The sequence below is a fragment of the Serinus canaria genome, chromosome 2 (genome assembly GCF_022539315.1).
Source record: "Serinus canaria isolate serCan28SL12 chromosome 2, serCan2020, whole genome shotgun sequence".
Lineage (NCBI taxonomy): Eukaryota > Metazoa > Chordata > Aves > Passeriformes > Fringillidae > Serinus > Serinus canaria.
Window position 1 is genome coordinate 126,327,478 of NC_066315.1, and position 24,909 is coordinate 126,352,386.

Sequence of the window (24,909 nt, forward strand, 5' to 3'; positions counted from 1 at the left end):
TTTGTGAACCTTACTTTGGCAGAAGAAAAAGAATTTAAGATGACAGAGGTCCTGATTAAGGAACATGGGGCTCTGCCTCTGTTTGTCCAACAAGAAACAACATCCCTGCAAAACAATCCCATTGCCAAAATCCTTCTTGCTACATTATAATGTACGTAACCACAAACTTGCAGCAGCTGTAATTGTGCAATCTTTTCAGGCAGGCAGACTCAGAGAGCTCTCATCTTTCATAGATAAAACAACTTGAAAACTGTTTATTCAAAGAATTTGTCCTACACCTGCTTTGAGGAAGGTTTTAAAAAAATTCAGCCATTTCTGTGTAAACATTAACTGTATAGCTGTCTCAGTCTACGACAAGAAGCATGTTTATACAAGATGTTACTTTAAAATTAAGAAGCAGGAGGAGCACTGGCTTATAAAAGAAAGATTTGTGTTTTTATTAGTCCTTTTGGTCACTGTGGGTTACAGAATGGAACGTACAACACGATTCTGTGCTCCTGCTTGTTTTCTAGTTGGGCTGCTCAGGTGTGTTGGAGGAATATCTGTGCTTGGATTCAAATATTTTACTTTCCTGTGTGGATTACTGGTCCAGTCTGATGAAGTGCTGTTATCTGGTGCCTCAGCTCTAGGGACAAGACTCTTGACCTGCTGGATCAGCTCCTTCCAGATGCCCTTTGGCACGTGAGTACATCATTCTTCACGGAAAACAAAATCCCAGGTTAAATCTTGCATTTATTAACTTTTTGCTCTGCCAAGAAGACGTTATTTTGTGGATGTTTACTTGTTTCAGTAGATATTAATGCTGTATACCATACTGGCTTTGCTACAGGACATCACAGGACAACCTATTACTTCAGAAGACTAACTGAATACACTGGGTAAATAATTTCTTTCTTTGCTTATTTTTATCCTAGGGTTTTTTTTTAAAGCTTATTTAATTAAACTAAGATCTTAACACCAGATCAGCCTGTTTTGTGTCTCATGCATCATGTCATAAATTATTATAAAAGACACAGATCTATAATTCTGAAAATAAGAAAAATAATTGAGTTGATTAATATTTAACAATGAGTAGATTAAACTTAGAAGAAAATTTGGAAAAAAAAACCAGAAAAGCACTTTGTTGTTTGAAATTAAATAATAGCTATGAATTTCAGTTTACAACATTTTGCCAGTCTATCCCTCTGAAAGACTTTCTGCTTTAGCAAGTTATGCCACCAGAATAAACATCTTTGTGTAGTGTTAGTAAAAATTCCATTATGGCTTTCTAAATAGGCAACAAGGAATGAGATTGCTTTAGTTATTGATGGTTTCAGTGACATATGGATGAAGGATTTCCCCCCCCCACCCCAATTTTCCATTTGTTTTACTTCTATCACAACTTTCTTATGAATAGAGAGCAGCAGTTGCCTGCCTCTGGCTACTAATGACCTCAGTTGAGGCTGTTTGGGGAAACCACATTCCCAGGAGAGTCTGAGATCTTTCTTGAAAGCTCTCATTGATTTTAATATTCATGCTACTGTAATAAAAATAGCAGGTAATGGAAGGCTAAAGGGAGAGTGAGAGAAGAGGCTATTCATATGGGCGTTAACTTACCCATCCTGGTAAAGCAGAGGTGTTTATTTAGAGCAGCAGCCTTAGAGAGGCACTGTTCTATTCCAGCAGCCATTCTGCTAAAGGGAGCAAGCATGTCACCTACCCTCTGGTAAGCTGCTAGCTTCTCTTTTTAATACTTTCCCAAGATTTGTGCTACAGTAGCTTTTCTCTCAAACCTCCTCTGTGATTTGCTTTGGGGTGGGAATGTAGTGCTGGGGGTGGAGCAAGTCCCTTCTTGTGTGGGAAAGGCAGTCTATGACCCTAGTAATGCATTTGGAGCATGTGAAGCAATAATTCATTAAATGTTTTTATAAACATAGAATTTGAAAACCAAAAGGAAATATGCTTGTTTACTATTGAATGAGAAATGTTTGCTTCAGATGAGATCAAAGTGGATTTTTTGTTGCTGTTGTTTGAGGTTTCAGTATTATAATTTCTGAGAGTATTTTATGCTGTTTCCTCATACTTCATAATCTTGTTTTGTTTGTTTTCCTCATTGGGAAGTGTCCAACAGTACAATCTGTTATGAATACTCCCTTTGAGACCTGTTGATGCTCATACTCAGTAGTAGTGTTTTGAAGTTTGAACTACACATTTTTGGTCATGTTGAAAACTGCTTGCTCATCTGATTTCATGTTCCAATAGCTATTAATATAAATGTATATGTTTGGGGGTTTTTAACTTTTGGCCAATCTTCTACAGGCAGGAGAAAATTGCCCAGAATGTAGTTGGAGAAAATAAGAGATGCTCATAACTTTTAGAATGGCTTTCTACATGTACATTGATTTCTAATACACACATAATTAAAATGTGCTAGATTTTAATTTTAAATTTTAATATCACTAATTTTCTGACTGAAACTTAAAACTATTGGTAGTTTATCAGTTTTTTTAGCTGGTTTGACTTTGCCTGGTTTATTGGTGGCACTGTCATACTGTGGAGGTAGACAAAATTCACTAAAAGAAAAGACCATGAAATGAGATGTAAATCTGATGGCCAGCATGTTCCAACATCTTTCATAGGAGCTAACTTTCTAAATGCCCTCAGCTTCCAAGGGAATCTGCTGAAGGCAGCAAGAATTGATCTCTGAGACCTTATTGATTTAGTAATATTTCTTGAATTAAAAGATGAGAATTGCCAAATGCTCTAACAGAGGCACCTCAGTCCCTCTGGAAGCTGTTTGTGAGACTTCACAAGTCTGTAAGTTCCTGTGGAAGTACATAAGCACTTCCCTGGCCAAGCCTTCTTGAATCATTTGGCAAAGGTGAATTACCTCCTTAAGAAGGAAGCAATCACTTGTGAAATGTAGACCCCTGAAGAATGGGAAGTGTCTGAGAAAATCCTGCCCTACCAAACCAGCCCTACAGTAATTTATGGAAGAACTGTGTTTGATTTCAGCTCCAGTTTTCAACTACTAGAAGTTTTCATCAACTTGTCCCTTCTTCCTTCACTTTTGTGTATGACTTTTGGCAGTGGCTTAAATAAGAAATGAGCTTTTGAGAATTACCTGTATGTGGTGTTACTGTTTTCTTTAATTTCTCAGGAGTGTTGGTCTCCAAGGTCCTTTCTGTTGCTCTTTGCATATAGAGCTGTGAGATAAACATGAAGCTGCAAAGGATTTAGGGCCATTATGGCTGTCTGGGCTCTCAAGGCGTTGTGCTTTCCCTGAGAGGAAAATTTGCCTCCATTTATTGAGAGAGTGCCTAAGAAAAAGGAAGAACTGAATGAAAATAGGGTTCTGAAGTTGTGTAGCAGAGCTCACTTGCTGAGACAAGGCAGAGGCAAGTGATGGCAGCTGTGTTATTCAGCCTGCTGTGGCCTCTGAGGCACATGGATTCCAGAAACCAACAGTTCTTTCTGCTCGTCCCACTCCATGGGATCAAGACAGCAAGGATCTTCCTTAGCATCAGAAAGCTTTTATGTTTTGCTCTTCAGACTTCATACTCAAGAGTTACTAAAATGCCTGTACTGATAATTTTGCTGCCGTAAAATTTTATCATCACAACACCCAACCATGTTAAGGCAGAATGCGAAGAATCTCAGCTTTTTAATTACTGCATAAATTAAAACTTTCTGATCTGAGGAAGCCACTCTGAGTGCTAGAAGATTCATCTTACATATATGTTATCTGTTATAATACAGGATTTTACAACTGGAGATGGCCACTTCTGTAAGAAATCACCTTATTACAGCTCTGATGGCTGTCCCCAATAAGCTCTCTCAGTTAGCAGCTTTTGCTGTCTCTCACTTGGATTATGTGCACCCTCAAAATGTGACCTAAATGTCCAAATGATGGAGAAGAGCTATTGAAGCATCTTTGAACACGCACGCTTCTCGCTGAAGCTTCTTGGCACACCAGTTCGAGGTTCAAGCAATGGTGATGGTCCCAGAAAGGGGACATGGTGGCATTAGGATGAGTTGATAGTGAAAAAAGTAGGACAGGACTATTGACCAGATTCAGTAGGAAAAAAATAGCAGAAGCTATAAATGAGGTAAAGAGTTCGACAACAGACACTGGGCATATCCTCAAATATATGACTCAAATAGTTTTCGTCATTGACTGGAATGTAAAAGCAGTAAATTCTTTATTCACTTGGCAAAAAAATTATTCTTATGCTATTATTCAGGGAGATCTGCACAGGAGACTATTTCCTTTATCCCTCTAATTTTCTTAATAGCATGAAAACTTTGCTGAGAACAAGCATCAGTCACAACTCAGTGAATCTTATTTATTTCAGAAAGACATAGTCCTGAATAAAGAAATCAGTAACTGCTCCAACATTGTGATGGTACTGAATGAAATCAGTGCACTTTCAAAGCTGCTAGAAATACTACTGTTGTCTTGGTGGAGAAAAACAGGCAGAAGCTGTTTAAAAAATTTTGTTCAAAAATTTCTACTTTCAGATGATATAAATTAATTACAGTGAAGTTGCACATCTTGGTTATGGAAACTGAATCTCTTACCCCTTGATTCTCAGGCCATACCTATTTGTGGACTTATTTGAGGGTCTGGGTAAAAGTTTTGCTAATGTGACATGTCTCAAAGTATTGAATTTTGAACTGTTTCTTCTAATTATTTTTCTTTCATAATGGTTTCATCAGCAGTCACTTATTTATGAAAGAAATACTTCCCTACACAGCTCTGGTTACACATTTTTAGAAATCAGAAATAATCTTTTGGAAGCACAAGAGATAAGAGAAGCATATGCAAAACATTGTGTTTCCTAAGAATATAATTTAAACTTTACCTTAGTGCTCTCAGGAAAGCTGCAGGTTGTAAAAGTGCTACTGGGCTTCAGTAGCATTGCCAGTTTAAACTATCAAATTTCCTTTAGCTAGCAGGCTACCTGTACTAGACATCCAAGTTCAGGTTTGATACCATGTACACAAGTTACCCATCCCTACCAATTACTTGATGTATTCTTTTTCACAGGAAAATAACTGTATCTTACTTATCAGTGAGACTTCATTTCAGGAGAAGTGATAGCCCCTGGGTTTGATCCCTGCTTGCATGGCTCCACATTAACATCGCCTGGGTAACAACTGCATTTTAGATTCCCACACCCTTTGAGCTATGCTGACTGAAATAGTTGTGCATTTCAGCTCACAGCCAGAGCTCGCATTTAAGAATCTGAAAAAAAAAATTAAAAATCATACATCAAGCTTAAGAAGCATACAACCATTTTAAACCAGCTGTGCTAGAAAAGGACTATTATTACAGAATTATGTCCAGATTTTTAGAATGCTACTATCATAATGATCTCTACAAAAGCTGCCATCATGGGAGGGGTTTCTGCTGATATTTCATGTAGCCATCGAGAAGAGAAATGGAGGCAGGAGGTTCTGAACTATTGGCCTGTATTTTGGGGTGGGGAAGGTGACTTCTTCCTCCTTTCTGTCACACAGAAGGAAACAGGTGAAGCTCATCAGGAATTTAAAGGAAGATACATGATCAGTGTGTTGGATGCATGAAACTTTTCCTTGCAGAACAGGATGGTGTTTTTATTCATAGAGGGATGATGTGATAAGCAACAGGAGTCACTTGTGTGTGTGAGCAGGAGGCCAAAAAGACAAAAGGGAGACTGCAGTCATGCTTGGACCCTTTTGGCAAGAGTTAATATTTAAGTTTATTGCAGTGTTCCCACAGTGCTCCTGTGGTAAGAGAAAGTGCCATTGGGATGAGAAAAGCTTTTAATCTTTAAAGAGAGTTTGGCATCTTTTAATTTTTAGTACTCATCAGGCCTTGTTTGCTGTTTGATCAATTAGGAAAGTGAGTTGCATCAAAAAAGCTGGGAAGGAACACATAGAATTATAATATATTCAGGGTTGCTAAACCAGCCATACTTTCCAAAGGAAAGCAAATCTTTGAGGAAGTTTGGGGAGGGCAGATTGTTTTAAACTGGCCACTGACCCACGTTTTAACAACACAAATTTATGAATCGCATGTAATGGGTAAATGTAATGTGGAAACATTTGTAATCAAATGGGTTTTGTTTTGCTGTGTTGCATGGATGAGCTTTTTTCTACTCAGGGAACTTGGATCTAGGTCACAGGATTTTGAGGAAATTATCTTCAGAAGTGCTTCAGAGTGTGTGTGGAGGGGGAGAAGGGAAGGAGAAACAAATGTCTTTTGAGACAGAAACCAAAAATTAGCCATTGGCTTATTGGCCTTATACACCAGCAGGACCCAAGAACTGAAGCAGTCACTGCAGTCCTGGGTTCCTCATCCCCAGGGACCTCAGCCCCAGAGCTGTGCAGGTGTGCACAAGGCAGAGTGATCCATGGAGCTGCGCAGTCAGGTCGTGCTTCCCAGCTCCCAGCACACTTGGATCTTGTCCTGCACCAGAGGGAGATGCTTTTACAGGCATGTTTTGTTGGACTCTTACACAGAAGTGTTCCAGGGACAGAGTGTTCCAGACTCAGTCCCTGTGCATGTTAGTGGCTTCTCCTGAGTTAAGTGAGGTTAATAGCTAACCAAGCTGCATTATTCACTGTAGCAGTGATCTCATCACTAGCAGCAGTAAAAGTTTTTTGTTACCCTCAATATTAACATTTATTTTGTAAAATTAGAGGACTTGAGGCTCTTTTTCTGTCTTTTCTCTGGTGTTCCTCAGCAGAACAGTTTCAAGTGAATGTTATTTGATGAAACAAATAATAATGAAATTAAAATTCTAGAATAAATTTTAGGAAGAGGTATTCTTGTAGAAGATACTCCAGCTGCATTAGAATGTGTTTCCAGGGATACAGTGTCTCCTTCTTCCTTAAAATATTTTCAATGACATAGAATCACAATTCAAGACAAATAATAATAGTGAACTGAGAGTTAAGAAAAGCTTCAGAATCTATAACCAAAGACAGTGGCCTCATATTTATGCATTGAAAAGGTATGTAACTATGAAAGTTAAGAAAATTCACTAGTGTGCTGTTCCTGAACTGCAAGATAAAATCAGGCAAAATAGTTGTTTTTTGTATCATTTATGCCTTTTATGTTAATTATCTTATCCATGTCTCTGATGCCACATGCACTACAAAAGATGTTCTCTCCTCTTGCTTTCAGGTAACAGGATTTGAAGATGCCAACCCGTTGGCAAAAATGCTGCAATAAAAAGTCCAGAACTGAGAATGCAAAAGCTGAAATGGACAATATGGCAGAGACAAGTGAAAAAATGCAGATGAAAAAAGAAATCACATTACTAAATGGAATTTCTTTAATTGTAGGCAACATGATTGGCTCTGGCATATTTGTATCACCCCGAGGTGTTTTAATGTATAGCACTTCCTATGGACTCTCACTGATCATCTGGGCACTTGGTGGGATTTTTTCCTTGTTTGGAGCTTTGTGTTACGTTGAACTGGGAACATCCATCATAAAATCTGGAGGCAGCTATGCCTATATTCTGGAGGCATTTGGGGCCTTTGTGGCCTTCATCAGACTCTGGTCTTCCTTGCTAATTATCGAACCAACAACTCAGGCAGTGATAGCAATCACATTTGCTAACTATATTGTCCAGCCAATTTTCCCCCACTGTGAGCCGCCCTATGATGCAGTCAGGTTGATTGCAGCTGCCTGCATCTGTAAGTAGTGATTGCTAGAAGTTAAGAACTGTAATTGTGCATGGTCAGAAAAGGTTTTTCTAAATTTCTATTTCTTTGCATTCTGTGAAAATAATTATTACCTATCAAAAACATGCTCTTAGGAACTAATACTCTTTTATTCAGATGTATTGTGTTTTGGCTGGTATTACTAGAGGGGAGAGGAGAATTACAATTTGGCAGAGAGAAATTGTGACTGATGATTAAAGGTACATATATATCTATGGTTCACTGGCCTAACTGGCTGATAGGATGCTGTCACATGCACAGATTAATTTATGAAAATGAAGGCAAGAATTTCTTTGAGCATGTGTGGTTGCATGCTGGTGCCCTTATTATATAGAATGATTTCTAAATTATTTTCATTTTGAGCATTACAAAACCTTTTTTCTTCTTTTCAAAACTGAAGTATGGATTATAGGCAGGTCAAGGAAACAGAAGCAAAGACCAGCAAGACTTCTAGATAAGAAAAAGCCCACTTTTATCCATGCTTGAGAGCACTCTAGGTCACCATGCCACATTTGTTCTGCTCTCTTCTCCAGTAGCTGGGCTTCACACCTGGTACCAATGTACACCATTACCTTTCCTCATCTGTCTCTGTTTTGAATCATGGGATTGCAAGAGGGAGAAGTTGCCTGTGCTGCCTTGTGTGTGTGCTAGAGTGAGAGCAGGTGGGCACATGGCTCAGCCCCTGGCTGGACCTGCTGCCAGCCAAGGGCCAAGCCTGACTGCAGAGAATATGGCAAAAGGAGGAAAGGAAAATTGTTTGATCCCACCCACTCTCTGCATCCAACTAGTTTGGTATTTTTGTTAGGTTCTGTCAAAACTGGGACTTGAGAGGATTCTGTAAGTGCTATGCAATCTTCAGACTCAGGGCCAAAATGTGAATGACACAACTTCTCAGCCATGAGCACAGAGTACTAGCACACTGGCCCGGCTCAATTCAGGATCTTCTCATGCAAAGTGTGTTTATGCAGAAGCTCTCCTTATTCTGTACCAAAACTAAAGCTTAACTCAGCAGAAAGAAACTTTTGATATACAGGATATAAAGAAATACTATCATTTGCATGTAAATAGCTCTTGTTGAGTTTAATAAAATTTAAATATTATTTAAAAGGAGAAGGAGCTAGTCCTACAGTTCAAAAATTGATGTGTTGTGTCTTACCCACTGTCACGAAAACAGAAAACCATTGTGTAAATTTTAAACCAAGTATTTCATTTTACTAAATCTGGGTGGTCCTGGAGTGGTGAAATTTGATTCAGTTTTACTCCTTGAAAGAGTAGTGGTATCTGGAGAGATGGGTTTGAAATATGACTTAAGTGATGTTAAACATCCAGCACTCCTTTCATACATATTCTTTTTCTCTGCAGGCTCCTTAACATTTATTAACTGTGTTAATGTAAAGTGGGGTACCCGTGTACAAGATATTTTCACATATGCCAAAGTCATGGCTCTTATCTTGGTGATATCTGTTGGCCTTTACAAAATTGGCAAAGGTAAGAATCATTTTCATTTGCCTAAATTCTATGTGATGATTTCAAAATCCATGTAAGGAGATCTTTAAGACTTACATATTAAGTGTTGTTTATTCTGGAAAAAAAAAATCTGCCCTAGGAAGATCAGATGTATTTTATGGTTTGTTAAGCAATAGGGGTTTAATTATTCAGGCCAAGTCCTGTGCTGCTTGGTCTGAATAGCAAATAGCAGCTGAATTAACATCACTTTACTGCTGACCAGTTAAAGTTAGCCTTGGGGTCTGACTCATGCATTACTACCTGTCCTATAACAGGACTGGGAAACAAAAACTGCATTGCTCCTCACAGTTCCCCCACCACCATTCTCCCCCCACCTCACCCCACTGGCACCAGCCCCAGCCACAGCAGCCTGCCCAGAAGAGGACCAGAGAGGGTAAATCATAGGTGGGATTTGTGGGAGGGCATGTTTTTTCCTAGAAGCAGAGGAGGAGGCTGTAACAGTGCAGTTCTGTGAATCACTGTGGCATGGTGTTACTGTAAGGCATCACAGGGCAGATGAGCCACCTCCTATCAGCAATAACTGGACAGAACTGAGCACACTGCAAAGCTGGAGAGAGGTTTATTCTGGTGCTACCTCAGAGCTTTGCATATAGCAATAGATTTGATTTTATTAATTTTGGCCTCTGGTACAGTGAATTCTCCTCTAGTTCTAGCTCTGATGCTTAGATTACTAAGGTTTTTACACTTTCATTTTCTTTGAAATTCTTAAATTGTATAGCCTTTATCTTTATTCCATTGAAATAAAGGTGGTTTTCCCTCTTCAATTTAGGAATTATCTTTTTCTCCTGCTAAATTAGCTGATAAAACCTAACAAGCATGCTTTCTTTTCCATGTTTGCTGGCCTCCTCCTGTCCTTGGCTGCAGTTGCATCAGCTCTTACACTGTAAAGCTACATTAGACTTTAGGAAAGCTTTCTTCTTTAGACATTATCTCTGAGTGTCAGCTAAGTCTAAAGGAACCTGGACAACCAAACCCAGCCCTAAGGGCAGAGATGTGAAGATTCAGAGAAGAAGCATTGCTTAAGGGTCACAGTTGCATGAAGGAGTAGTTCCCCTCATAAAACTGCTGCAGTTTTGCAAAAGTGTCATGCTGTGATGTCACCTCTGTAGCAGCACTGCCCCTGCTTTCAAATTGCCTCCTTCAAAATTGCCTCTCCTCCTGCTCACTGGTGTGCTGCTGGATCCAGGGGCTGCTCCCTCTGGTCCCACATCCTGCCCATTTTGTTTCCTCTGCATTGCTCTGTGGGCTCAGGGAGGGTGGAAGCATAGAGGGAACATTATGGTGAAGCACACAAGATGCTGAGAGCTTTTACTGCTAGTAAAGGTCTCACCTCTGCTTTGTTTAAGCAGAACAGAGCAGTTGAATAAGGGAAAGACTAAGAGGAGGAATGATGTAGATTTCTGGAGGAAGCTGTGATCAGGTCAATGACCTTTTTAAACTCAGCAGCTGTTTTAATGAAAAAAACAGTTATGATGTTTTAGCCCCTGCCATATTCTTTCTGATGTGCTTGGATACCCTTCTTGTGTTAAAGGACTGTAAATAACAACTTTTCTTGAACATTTTTGATTTTTCTTTCTTTTACCTTCCAACCATTTTGTTCTCCAAAGTATGTGTACATCTCATAGCTTCTCTTCTTTGGTTCAAAGTCTCCTGCTCGTTGATGGCTGAATTGCTTTTGTAGTATCTATAAACTACTTAGTTGAATCAGTGCTTTCATTTTACAAAAAAGACATGACTTTCTTTTCTAATTGAGGTTTTAGCATGTTTCTGTCTTCTCTTAATGCTTAACCCACTTCCATTTTCATTAGATAGCAGACTTTTCCCTCTGCAATCTCAGTAAGGCCTTTCTTCCCCTTTCCAGCATGGCAGTGAAGGCTTGTGCAGTTTCACTAACATTTGGCCTGTTATGCAGCATTCCAAGGGTTGTCATCTCAACCGGTGGAGCTTAACTAAAGCAGAATTTTGAAAGGAAAGATTTTTAATCTCACCTCTTAGTTTTGGGAGCACCCTTGCTGGTCAGAGCATGCCACTGAAAACTAAAGGAGGTCCCCCTCTAGTGGCCACTAATTCATCTGGGGAAAATAAAACCACAGCGGTTAGGAAGAAATGGGAGACAGATTCAGGAACTGAAACTGGGTTTGCCAAGTGCCTCATCCTGACTGACACGGTACTGCCTTTGGTATGGCTCCCTCCTTCGGTAGGGTCAGCAGTAATGTCAGGAGAGGACTCTGCGAATTCTGGTAGAATTAAAAGTCACATCCAAATAACACAGGTGAAAATGTTCTGGTTTTTTCCTGTGCAAGTGTAGCTGTCTGAACATCTGGCTGAATCTCTCTTGTTTGTTAATTAAAAATGTAAGTTGTGCAGTTTTAGATACAGTAATGGAACCTGGGTGCAGTGGGGTGTTATTTCCTTTTGGCTAGCTGGCACTTCAGGTGTAGTGCCCTTCTCAGTTGCAGTCCTTGAAATGTAACAGGCAATTGGCACCTGCCATTTGTACAGGGGAAACCGAAAACCTGAGAGCTCCATTTGAGGGCTCAGCAACAAACCCAGGGATGATTGCCCTGGCTCTCTACTCTGCCCTCTTCTCCTACTCAGGATGGGACACGCTCAACTATGTCACCGAGGAAATGCAGAATCCTGAGAGGTAAGCACAGGCTTTTCCTTTGAACCACTGACAGGTGATGGCAGGACAAGCAGCTCTGTATTTGTTTCTGATTAGACAAATTGTTTTCTCTTCTCTTCAAATGAAGGAGTAAGTAGGAGAACTCTTTCTGATTAGTGTGCTCATTTATCAGTTGTATCACACTAATGAATTATTTACCTGTATATATGTATTTTACATCTTCCACTTCAGGCTACAGTTTCTAAAGAAGAAGAACAAATCCCTACTGGAAGCAAGGAAAAGCAAAGGTGCATCTAGCCCTCTAAACTTCCCTGCATCTTTTCAGTTAGGCAGAATTATTTTTCCAAGACATTTTTTGCCAACAGTAGAGTAAGACTGTGTCAGATTTATGGCTTTTATGATGTGATCTTCAGCATTATTGTTTATGGGAAAATATAATCTCCTCCCTTCTGTAGGGATGTCAGCCCTGTGGGAGTTGGCTTGAGTCAGCCACTTAAGCTGATACAGTCCCTCTTGTCTTGGGACATGCATAGGTTATGAGTCAGGAAAAAAATGCCAGAGTCAAGGAAACACCTAAATCTGCACTTAAATATCATTGTTTCAGAGCTCTCTTAGATTGCTGCATATAACAGACAGTGTATTAAATTTACATGTATGAGTGTTTTAAGGGTTTTTTTTTTTTTAAACTTGTGACAGACACACAAGCAACAAACTAAGCTTTTCATGGCATTGTTTCACACATGGCTGCATGCTGTTTTGTAACCCCATGATTCAAAATGATGGATTACAAGACGTGATGGAGGTATCCATTCTGGGAACAATCTTCTATTTAATTATTTCTCATTTAAATAACATGGAATAATTTTTCCATTTTCTTTTTTGCAGGAACCTACCTCTTTCTATTGCAATTTCAATGCCTATTGTAGCTATTATTTACTTATTGACTAATATAGCTTACTATGTAGTGTTGGACATGTCAGCTCTCCTCACAAGTGATGCAGTGGCTGTGGTAAGTTGTGGAACATAACCCAAACAAAAGACACTACAAGAAAATTTCAGGTAGCATGCTTGGCAAACAGTTGAAATACTGTCATGCTGAAGGCTGCTTAAAACATTTTTTTCATGTAACAGTACCAGTATATTAGAAGGTGCATATCAAGAATATATCCAATAAAAATATTCTTGACAAATTGTCCTTTATACTCTTTAAATCCTGCTCTTAACACTGCATCATAGGAAAGATGCTTTTGCCAGGATCAGGACCAAGGAGCTATAGAAAGTCTGGGTGGTTGGAGAACCAGGTTTTTTTGTTATCATTGTAATGTACAGTATGGAATGTTTAAAGCTGCACAACCACAGCAATATTTTCAGTGAAGAAGTGTGCACTGAAATGTTTTTTAAAACTGTATTAATATTTTAAACAGAAACAAAATGATAATTCATGGATTACTACAGTTGGGATTTCTCAGAATACTTTAAAGCCAATACATCATCCTCTTTTCCATCACTGAATTAATCTAGGCTTAGATTTTTTTTTTAATATTTCTAATGTATCTGCCAATTTTATTTTGATGCTGATCAGTTTTTCCAAATTCTAATTTCCTAAGTCATTATTGAGTGTCATCAAAAAGCATGGGCTATGACACTACATTTGGGATAATGTGTTTTCATGAGAATTTCTCAGAATTATCCATATGCCTAACACAGTGGGCCTCACCATTATTTTTTTTCTGTTACAGACATTTGCAGGTGAAACTCTTAGTCATGCCAAGTGGATAATTCCTATAGCAGTGGCCATGTCTTGCTATAGTGGCTTAAACTCATCAATTATTGCAGCATCTCGGTATGAAATAGAAGACTTATCTTAAATAATTGAAAAGGAATGAATAATCTGCATTCTTTACTACTGTTGGGTAATTTTTGCCATGTCAAGTCATACACTTATGATGGAGGCATTGTCACAATCAAATGTCTTCTCATGATTAGCACCATTTGATAAACTAAAGCCACTTAAGAAGGGAGCAGCACTTACAACAGAGTAATAAAAGAATTATTTCTTTGCTTTGTCAGGAAGCAAAAAGCTATTCCTATGGCTGAGTTTCTTAGTCTTTTTTTTTAGGCTTTTTTATGTTGGAGCCAGGGAAGGACACCTCCCTGTCAGTCTGAGCTTGATTCATGTGAAGTGCTTCACACCAGTCCCTGCTCTCCTGTTCAATGTAAGTGACACCCCAGCCTCGTGCCTGGCAGGGCAGTCAGGGTTTGCACCTCGGGTAAAGCATCTCTGCTCTGCCCTGGACTTCTCACAGACTTCTCCTGCCCTGGAGACATCCTCTGCATATGCCAACAACTTCTAAACCTCATTGAGGGGGGGTGGGAGTGGTGTTATTTTGTCTGATAGAGGGTATTTTTTTCAGTGCAAAGAGAATGGTTTGATTTGTTCATAGGCTCTCCAAATAATATTAGTGAGAAGTACAAGAGCATTTCTGAGAAAACAGAGAATGGCTAAAGATGCAATGATAGAGACAAGAGCTGTTTATGTCTTTAATGTGACCTGTTAAAGTGCCTCTGGAGGAGAATATGTCAGGAACATCTCTTTGACCCTGCTGTAAGCTGAGGTTCTACAACTGTAGTTATAACAGCAGTGGCAAAGCTCTTTAAGTTAAATTTCTGCCATTGGATGCCTATAGCCCTGTTGACTTTATTTCTGCTGTCACTATACAAATGAAATCTTGTGACACAAAACTGGGGAACCATAAGTTATGGAAATTATTTTCATAAATAATCCATGTATTTCTGCATGCATTTTATTTGGTGTCTGCCATTGCCCTGTGATACATATCATTTATGAACAGATTATCATACTCATCCTACTTGACATACAATAATTTACTAAAAATTATCATCTCATTATGAAGACTCTTCTCACAGGGACTCTGTTTGCACTAGCAAGTTGATTTATGCTCTCCCAGTATACCACCATTCACATTTTTCATGTGGAAAGTGGAAGTTTCTCTGCTCATCTGTTAAAATAGACATTGAATTCCTGGTGGTTTAGGTCTTTCTGTGCAGGCAGTATAGCACACCTGCAGGGCACAGAATTTACTCTAATGGTCTCAATTTATGAGTGGATTTAAGTCCTAAGCTCATACAAATAGGTTGGAAAGAGGTCAGTTTATCATTTTGCTCTGCCTTTATTTTCATATTAAAAAGTCTTTGTTTTTTATTATCTCTAGGGCTTAATGACTTTGCTTTATCTCCTTGTGGAAGATGTTTTCCTCCTTATTAATTACTACTGCTTCAGCTACTGGCTCTTTGTGGGTCTATCTGTTGCAGGACTAATATATCTGAGATATACTCAGCCACATAGACCACGACCTGTTAAAGTAAGTAAAAAAGTCAGGAAGAAAGCTCTAAAATCCAGCTAATGCATGTGTTTATATGACCTTTAATATCACAACCATAATCGTACCAGTTAATATTATAGATTATTTATTAGGCATAGGAATTCTTTCAAAATACAAGATGAGGGAGCAAAAACCCATTAGAGTCCACTAGAACATCTGTTCTGGTAGTTCTGCTGTGAGATTGAAATTATATATACCCTTTATTCTTCTTTCATTCAGACTTACAATAACTTTTGTTTCAAAACAAATAAGGAATAAATAAATGTCTGGGGTTTTTAGCCCATCCTGGAAGAATAGCAGACCTCAGCAGCGAGGTGGTGATGGAGGCTCCAGAGAGGTTAACACTATGATCAAACCTGTATGATTTAACAAGCACAGTAAAATCCTTCCAAAGCCCATAAGTGTCCACAATTCTGCCCACGCAGAAGTTAGCTTAAATTATCAAATATATTTTGAATACTCCCCTCCCACTGTGTAGTGGTCATAGACAGTAAAATGCAAGTTTAATGATTGACTTAGAAGAGCATTTGACTATCAGTTGGACAAGGGAGACTGCACAGAAACAAAGTGTGCCTAAAACCTGTTTCTAGTTTTAATCCAGTGATTGTCCAGGAAGCAAGGATGGAAACACACAGCAGGCACACAAAACCATGCACTGGCTCCTGTTTGTTGGCTCCGTGACCTGCATTTTGGCTCTGCAGTGATGCAGTAAAAATCAAGAGAATTACAAATTAACACCCCCAAAACATTTCTTCGTTGTCAATCTCTCTTCCTAAATTCCTGCATCATTTTTACAAACCCATTTTGTTTCCATTTAAGTGTCATGTCCTGATTAATTTTTAAAAAGTTCAAACAAAGGCATAAAATATTCTAAGCACCTTCTGCTAGAAACCTTCCCAAATTTCCATAGCAGACCAAATTTTCCTGAAGCATGTTCACCCTCAATTTCCAAACTTTCCCATAAAATATGTGGAAGATAAAGATTAAATCTTGCCTTATTGGCAATTTTGCCTCTTTTGACTCTACTAAGGATTACAGTCAGATTTTACACAAAGACTGTTTAATTCCTGTCAGCATTTGCCAGCTTAGTCAACACCACAACTCCACACACACCATTTCCTTTTCTGAAATGTAGCAGTTGGTTTTCATCAGCTTACATTTTTAACCTTTATAAGGTTAAAAATAATATTCATACCAGTAAACTCTCACCAATTTCAGCTGGAATTCAAATGTCATCTCCTGGACCTTTGAAAAGGCTCACTACTAGAGACAGTAAAAAAAATTAGTGAAAAATAAATTCATAAAGAGGTTGTTGAAACTTTCATAAAATCATAAAATGTCAAGGTTTGGAAGGGACCTTAAAGATCACCTATTCCTAACCATCCCTGCCACAGGCAGGGACAATTTCCACCAGACCAGGTTGCTCAAGGATTTATCCAACCTAGCCTTGAACTACTGCCAGAGTTTGGGTATCCACAACCTCCCTGGGTAACCTGTTCCAGCATCTCACCACTTTCACAGTGGAGAATTTCTTCCTAATACCTAACCTAAATTTCTCCTCTTTCAGCTTGTTCCCATTATTCCTTATCCTATCACTACAGTTCCTGATGAGGAATCCCTCTCCAGCTTCCCTGTAGGCCACCTTAAGACACTGGAAGGTTGCTGTGAGGTGTCCATGCAACCTTTTCTTCTCTTGGCTGAACAGCCCCAACTTTCTCAGCCTGCTGTCAGAGGGAAGGTGCTCCAGTCTTCTTATCAGCTTCGTGGCCTAACTTGCCTTACTTGTCATATGATATTTTTTAAGTGTTACAAAAAGGGTTGTAAATCAATCCATTAGTTCTACACCATCAAGATGGTAACTGAAGGTCTTAGAGAGCTAGTTCCCAACCACAACTAAATGCAACAATTCTGAACTGAAGTTGGAGAGAAAGCTACTCATTACTTAAAGAACTTCTTTCAAAGGTTGATCTTTTACTACTTGTAAAGGAACTGAGTTTATGCAGGCCTGAAAAAAATAAAACAGATGCTCAGATGTGTACCAAATAAGAGGCTCTCAACAGTGTATACACTGAAGTTAATAAATTATGCTGACTGTAAGCAGTCAAAAAGATTCAGTACATATTTTTATTATTGACATGTCTAACTTTAATCTACAAAGCCTGAATTTTTACAATAGAGTGTTTGTTGCATCTTTTAACAAATGCTGGTTTGGTTTTTTTTTTTTGTCTTCACAGCTTAGCCTCTTCTTCCCTATAGTATATTGTTTGTGTTCCCTATTCCTGATTATAGTGCCTCTCTACAGTGACACAATCAATTCCCTTATTGGCATTGGTATTGCCCTCTCAGGCATTCCTGCATACTATTTGGGAGTTTATCTGCCAGCTGAAAAACGACCAAAATGTCTCCTTTGGCTCTCTGGTAAGCAACATCAGGTCCCAATCACCATGTCAAAACCTTGGTCAGAAGAAGGAAAGAATAATTTTTCCTAAAATCCTTATTTATATGAAGTTTTGCTATGCTTTGATACGTGGCATGTGTGAGATCATCTGCTTTATCACATGGTACTGAAAACAAAACAATGCTTACCTGTACAAAACAGTCCAATACATAGGTGTCATAACTATGTTGGCTCAATAAAAGCCATGTAGGATTGTGAATACTAAACCTAATCTTTTTAATACCCTGGAAGGCAGAAATACCAGAACATCTTTGCTTCACTTTCCATCCAAGGAATGGAACAATCTAAATCAGAGGAGTCCACAGATTTTCAGAAACAATGAAATAAATAATTATTGGCTTGAAGGGTAGTTGCCAGTCCTAAAATTCATGCAGTCTTGAAAAGCAAATCTTTAATATTTTTATTTATTATACTTTGAATTCATCTATCAGTTCAATGAAAATGTTGATGAAAATCTGATTAAACAACAATTTCAGTTTAATTATTGGCTTCTTTTGCCTTTAGCTATTTATAACTTATGCTTAATTCTATTGATTAAAGAGTTTCAAGATTTTTCTAATATCTGTGAAGTGTTTTCAAATCCTCAAAATCCAGATGTATGTCTAAGATATATTTGAATTTCTGTCACACATTTTTGCCAGTACAGCTACAACAACGAAGTATGTTCAGATGCTCTTCTACTGTGCTCTGTCAGACCTGGACATAGATGTGGAACCCACAGCAGCTAAGACTAAATAGAGTTGCCTCAACACTGAGAATTGTGCCTTGACATCTCCTGCCTGGAACAATTTTTATCATCTGAAGTTCTCCCCATATGTTCACTCATACTAGAGCACTAACCACTGTACTGTGCATCGGTTTGATGTCAGTTAAGTTGTGATGGCTTTATAAAACAGTCTGTTTTCCAGGATTTCTTTTTAAAATTCTGTTTGTTAATAGTGAGTTATCATGTAACATGTTGAAACTCTAAAGCACTTTGTTGGAAAGGATGAAAGTTTGACAAGAAGGTTTCACAGATATGTATGCTAGGCAGAAAGCTCTTTGAATGTAGAATCTGAGAACGAAATAGAGATGGAAGCAAGTTTTGATATAGAAGAACAGTAGATGTCTAAATTGACAACTGCTGAGCAAGTTGTTACTGGACAACTAAGAAAGCAAATGTTAAGTTGAGTTGGAAGGGGGTTTATGATGAGAGCAAAGGATATGTTGACCACAAACAAAAAGATGTTTTTACCAAGCAGAAATAGGTCTTAGGAAAAGCAGAAAGATACTGCAGGCAAACAAGCATGCCAATGTGGCAAGTAGAAAAAAGGTCTAAGAATTTTCTGCTGCAAGAAAACTGAAAAACAACTTTAAGCTTAAACTGTAACATATTAACTCATGTGATTGGATAGTATTGACCATAATATGGTAATGATAGTAGTTATGATAGGCTATAGGTAATAGTAAAGATATTGATTGGTCATGTATTAAGATGCTCAGCAAAAAAAAATATATAATGCAATGTAACCAAAACTAAAGGGTCTTCAGGCTTGTCTATAGCTGGGGCTGACAGCTGTAGGCTTGGCTCTGTCACCCACAACCCAAGACTGCTTTAAAATCTTGTATACAATAAACAGCATTTTGAAGAGCCGCTTGGAGTCCTGCATCTCTCATCTCAGGCAAGAGCACCCACATTTTAGTAGGCAAACTCAGACTTTTAGCAGTAAGAGAACTCCTGGTGAACCCAGAAGGAAGTGCCCAGAAGAAGGAACAGGCACCTGAAAGGAAGGTGACTGGACAGGCATTGCTGCTGGACAGTTCCTGGATCTGAGCTCAACGTACAGCGCCTGCTGCAAGGAGGACAGCAGGTGAGCACTGGGGAATCAATGGGGCAGAATGTGTCTGCCAGTCAGAGAGATGTGTATCAGAATTTAAAATCTTTAGTTAAATCCAGTCCAAGTAAATTACAAGAGCTTAAAAATCTTCTACCATAGACTGAGATCAACTTCCCAAATGCCAATTCTACGGCTGTCATTACCAGAGACTTTTGGGACTCCCTGCAGGGTCAAATTATTCAATGTTATTTCTCACCATGACAAAACAAGAGCAGATTTACTGCCCACTTGCCACGTGCTTGTAGAAATCTTTGCTGGGAAACCCCCACTGCAGTGCCCTTTCCCCCCCACCATTCCACCTGAACCCTTCCCGCTGCTTCCCTTCTTGCCACCTCTCCAGCTGTGAGAGGAGGGAGGAAGAAGAGGGAGAAGAAAACAGCAACTGTGGCTGCAGTAAGAGAGGTAGACCAAACTAAAAGCTACTCTACCTCAGAGGATGAGGGGGATCCCTTAAATCCAACACAAATAAACCCCAAAAAACAACCAGATTGGTTTCCAAATATTCCCAGGGCTTCCCCCATGACTGGAGGAGATCTTTTAACCAGGTCGCTGCTGCCAGCAAGAAGCACTGAGGGGCCCAACAAATCATCCCCCAGATCTCTTACACCTGAAGCTTGCAAGACCATAAAGAAAATTATCGATGCTCTGCAAAATAGACAAGCACATCACTATGTTCCAGATAAACCTTTTTTCCTTGCAGTTTTAGGAGAAAACTGAGACTGTATAGCCTCATCTTTCAATGGGACTCCTCTCAAAATGATCCTTTGTTGATATCTGAATGGGTTTTTCTAGCTTTCAGGTCACCAAAGACAATCTTTAAATCTTTAGAGATGATTTCTCAAATCATCATCAAAGGCAGAGCAAGGCTTCTTCCTATTGCAGGTTGCGAATTTACAATCATCTATTTACCTATTATTAAAGCCTATTTTGATTGGGCCATGCAAAAGTCAGAAGACTTACTGTACACCTTGTTAGATTTTCCAGGTGCTTTCTCCATTCATTATCCAACACACAAATTGATCAAAGCTAAATTATGCTACAAAGAGAAACCCCTTACCAGGGAAGAACCTTTAGAATCTCTTCACTGATGGGTCAGGACAAACACACAAGGCAGTAGTTACATGGCAAAATAAAAAAAACCCTAAATCCTGGACACAAGATGTTCAAAAAGTCAAAGGTTTTCCTCAGATTGTTGAACTGATAGCAGTGGTAAGAGCATTTCAGATCTTTCCAGAGCCTTTTAACCTAGTCACTGATTCAGCATTTGTTGCTAACATTGTTAAGAGAATTGAAGGGTATGTTTTAAAAGATGTTAGTAATGACAAATTGTGTCTTTGGCTCACCTGTCTTTATCAAATTTTGTTACACAGAAATAATCCTTGTTTTGTTTCTCGCATTAGAGCTCACTCTGGTCTCCCAGGATTTATGGCAGAAGTGAATGTACGAGTTGATGCATTGGCATCAGCAGCATTGCTGAGGGAACTGCAGGAGACACTGAAGATTCCACTTTGGTGTTTCCCGCAGCTACCTTGCCTAACATTGTTGAGTCATGCCTTTTTTCACCAAAATGCACAGGCTCTCAGAAGAGATTTTCACATCTCCCTAGAGCAAGCACAAACCATTGTAAGGGCTTGCCCTGACTGCCAGCTAGTCCAACCTATCCTTTCTACAGGAGCCACCAACCCAAGAGGGTTGGAAAGTTTGCAAAAGGGGCAATGTCACAAAGTACTCTTCTTTTGGGAAATTTAAAAATATCCATGTCTCTATTGACACATTCTCAAACGCAGTTTTCGCTTCTGTACATACAGGAGAAACAGCTAAGCATGTTTGCCAGCATTTTTCACAAGCATTTTCCTCATTAGGTGTCCCTCAAGAAATTAAAACTGATAATGGTCCTTCATATGCTTCACAAGAATTGGCCACATTTTTAAATGACTGGGGTGTTCACTGTACATTTGGTATTCCCTACTCTCCCACAAGCCAGGGAATGGGAGAAAGAACACATCAAACTCTAAAACACATTTTAGATCAACAGAAAGGGGGGGGGAGCCCAGGATACACCTCAAAGGAGATTGAATAAAGCTTTGTATGTTTATAACTTTTTGAATAGCTCTGCAGAAGAGCCTGATCTCCCCATTTACAGACATTTCATGAACAAGAAAAAAGCAAAACTGAAAGAGTACGCCCCAGGTTTAATTAAAAATCTAGAATTGGGACAAATAGAAGGACCATATGATCTTATAACATGGGGCAAGGGTTTTGCATGTATTTCTACAGATACAGATTCAAGTGGCTACCAGGAAAACACGTGAAGCAGTACCACCCATCAAAGCCTGTGGATTCTTCCACATCAGCCAGTGACCCTGTGAGTGGAAGCCAAGAAACCAGCACCCAAACGTGAACTAACAGAATCACCCAGAGGAAATTGTCTGCCAGAAACAGTTCAAGAAAACAATGGAGTTGTATTATTATTTGCGTGGGTGCGTGCAGCTTTTATCCTTTTGTTTTTATTTTTACAGTGAAGCTTTACCTGTTACTCAACCAACGACGAATGTTTGGGTTTCTTTAGCCAAGTCCGCAAGCTCCAACACCATCTGCTTATCCAACACAATCCCCTGATAAATCTTTTTCAACTTGTTTGGATGGAGTGACTTTCCCAGAAATTTTGCTAATGTTACTTTTGATAAATATTGGCCATATGACGATCATCACATTTCCCTAACTCCCAGCCCAAGACACCAAATTTATATTGATAATTATAAAGCTGATAAATCTGACCTTCAAGAATTAGAATTTTTAGGCTCATTAACTATGGACACTTGTTACTAGTTTCATTTTGTGGGAAAAACGGCCCTCATTTAAATTTACTCCTTATCAAGCAGTTTGTGGCTTCTTGGTGTCATCAAACTAAGCTTCTTTCATATGATGAACCTCACACAGATTGTTTTAACAAACTTCCAATTTGATTTCCTAAAATAATTTGGCTCATCTGTGGAGACAGAGCTTGGCAAGATATTCCTTCAAAACTAGATGGTGGCCCTTGTGCCCTGGGACAGCTTACAATACTTGCTCCCAGTGTCAAAAAAGCAATCAAAAAAAAAAAAAAAGAAAAATAAGATCTTCCTTGGGGCATCATTATAAAGGCAATTGCAATAGTGATTTTCACCCTTGGAACGCTGGAAAATCGGTTGTTAGAAGCACTTTTTTGCCTCAGCTAAGTTCTTCAATTGCACTGAAACAGTTAAACAAATTAGGGTGTTGGCTCAGTAAAGAAGTAAATGCCACCCTGCTATATGATTAGTGATTTGCTGACAGATGAAGAGGCAGTCAGACATGCCACTTTACAAAACAGAGCTGCTCTTGACTTTCTTTTACTAGCACATGGGCATGGCTGTGAAGATTTTGAAGGATTGTGTTGTATGAACTTGTCTGATCATTCTACTTCTATTCATAAACAGCTGCAAAACTTAAGAGATTTAGCTAACCAACTTCCAACAGATGAAACATCTTGGCTAGACTGTTTGATGGTTGGAGCTTTGCACCTTGGCTAAAGGGACTTTGTAAAGTAGGCTTGATTGTTTTAGTGGTAATAATTGTGATTATAGTCGTGGTGCCCTCTGCACTTCAATGTGTGCAGAGAATGATGAATAAGATTGTTTCTAGCATCTTTGTTGTTCATCAGAACAGGGGAGATGTTGGGAAGGATGAAAATTTGACAAGAAAGTTTAACAGATATGTATGCTTGGCAGAAAGATTTCTCAATGTAGAATCTGAGATCAAAATAGATCTGGAAGCAAGTTTTGATATAGAAGAACAATAAATGTCTAAATTGACAAATGCTGAGCCAGTCTTACTGGCTAACTAAGAAAGCAAAGGTTATGTCGAGTTGGAAAGAGATTTTATGACTTAGAGCAAAGGATGAGCTGACTGCAAACAAAAGATGTTTTTACCAAGCAGAAAGATACCACAGGCAAACAAGACATGTTGATGAGGGAACGAGAAAAAAGGTCTAAGAATTTTCCACTGCAAGAAAAACTGAAAAACAACTTTAAGCTTAAACTGTAACATACTAACGCATGTGATTGGATAGTATTAACCATAATATGGTAATGATAGTAGTTATGATAGGTTATAGGTAAATAGTAAAGATATTGATTGGTTCTTATGTACAAGATGCTCAGCAAATAAAAGTATATAATGCATTGTAGCCAAAACTAAAGGGTCTTCAGGCTTGTCTACAGCTGGAGCTGACAGCTGTAGACACAGGCTCTGTCACCCATGACCCTGGACTGTTTTAACATCTTGTATATAATAAACAGCATTTTGAAGAGCCACCTGAAGTCCCACATCTCTTGTCTCAAGCTCTTACTAGCCACGCCTGCTGGAGGGAGGGAGGGCAAAAAGAGTTTACACTCCAAGAAAACCTGCTTGATGATGTTTGAGAACATTCTACCTACATGCAGAGACTGGGGAGGGGGGGAAAGAAAAGAGCATGTACTGCTTTAAAACTGTAATAAATCCTTCCTTTATGTAGAAGTGCAAAGAGTCATTTAGAAACAGTAGAAAGGCAAATTTGATAGTAATGGTCATAAGTTAAAGGACAAGCTGCTGAACCAGATGCCTGATGTGCAAAAGAATTTCAGAACTATTGCAATGCGCAGTGTGTGTTTGGGTCAAAATATGGTCTTCATAGTGATATCACCTTAATTCTCATTAGACCTTCCTCTTGCCCATATTGTGCCATCATATGAGGAATCCCGCAAATTACATCCAACTTTCTCTTGCTATCTTAGGACTTAGGTCCTGTCTGTCTCTGAGACTGGGTCATCTTGGAAGCAGAATTTAAATTGCCAGTTGAGTCACATTTGACTCCACAAGAGGGAGAACTCCTCTGCCTGGTGCTCTGAGGAAAAAGAGCCTGTTGTTTTTTAGATCTTCTGCTCAGAGCAGTAGAACCAGAGCTATGTGTATATTCCTGCCCCCAGCAAAAGTCCTGAGATGTGCAGGCTTAACTCCAGTGTAAAGCGTCACCTACATATTCTGAATTATATGCATGTATAACAACCTGCTGCAAGTCCAATGAAAATTCAAACATTCCTCTTTCTTTACAGGATTGCCTTGGTGTCTGTAGCAGCAGACAGATTTTTTTTCATTCTGGCTGTTTCCAATATGTAACAGCATGAATGAAAAGGATCGAGGACATCCTTTTCAGAATTTCCACATTAGGCATAAATAATAAATGAACTAATCATAGCTAATAGATAATAAATTAGCTATTTTATGGAAATGAAAAAAATTGTTCTGCTTGAATGTCTGAGT

At 38.9% G+C, this 24,909-nt stretch overlaps 1 protein-coding gene across 8 annotated transcripts; it reads left to right on the forward strand.

Moving 5' to 3' along the window:
* The first annotated feature begins 171 nt into the window (after window positions 1–171).
* On the forward strand, window positions 172–19,346 carry LOC103813390 (Y+L amino acid transporter 2-like). Of its 8 annotated transcripts, none has more exons than XM_050971850.1 (12): window positions 173–525; window positions 624–718; window positions 830–878; window positions 7,154–7,671; window positions 9,061–9,186; window positions 11,728–11,872; window positions 12,737–12,860; window positions 13,591–13,694; window positions 13,971–14,067; window positions 15,085–15,234; window positions 17,490–17,673; window positions 18,360–19,346. In XM_050971850.1, exons 4-12 carry the CDS (start codon window positions 7,170–7,172, stop codon window positions 18,449–18,451), a joined length of 1,524 nt encoding a protein of 507 aa, XP_050827807.1. In that variant the 5' UTR covers window positions 173–525; window positions 624–718; window positions 830–878; window positions 7,154–7,169; the 3' UTR covers window positions 18,452–19,346. The 8 variants fall into 8 exon arrangements, with proteins under 8 accessions (XP_050827810.1, XP_050827807.1, XP_018767324.1 ...); XM_018911779.3 differs by having other exon boundaries at window positions 624–681; XM_018911753.3 differs by having other exon boundaries at window positions 173–718.
* Window positions 19,347–24,909: the final 5,563 nt, after the last annotated feature.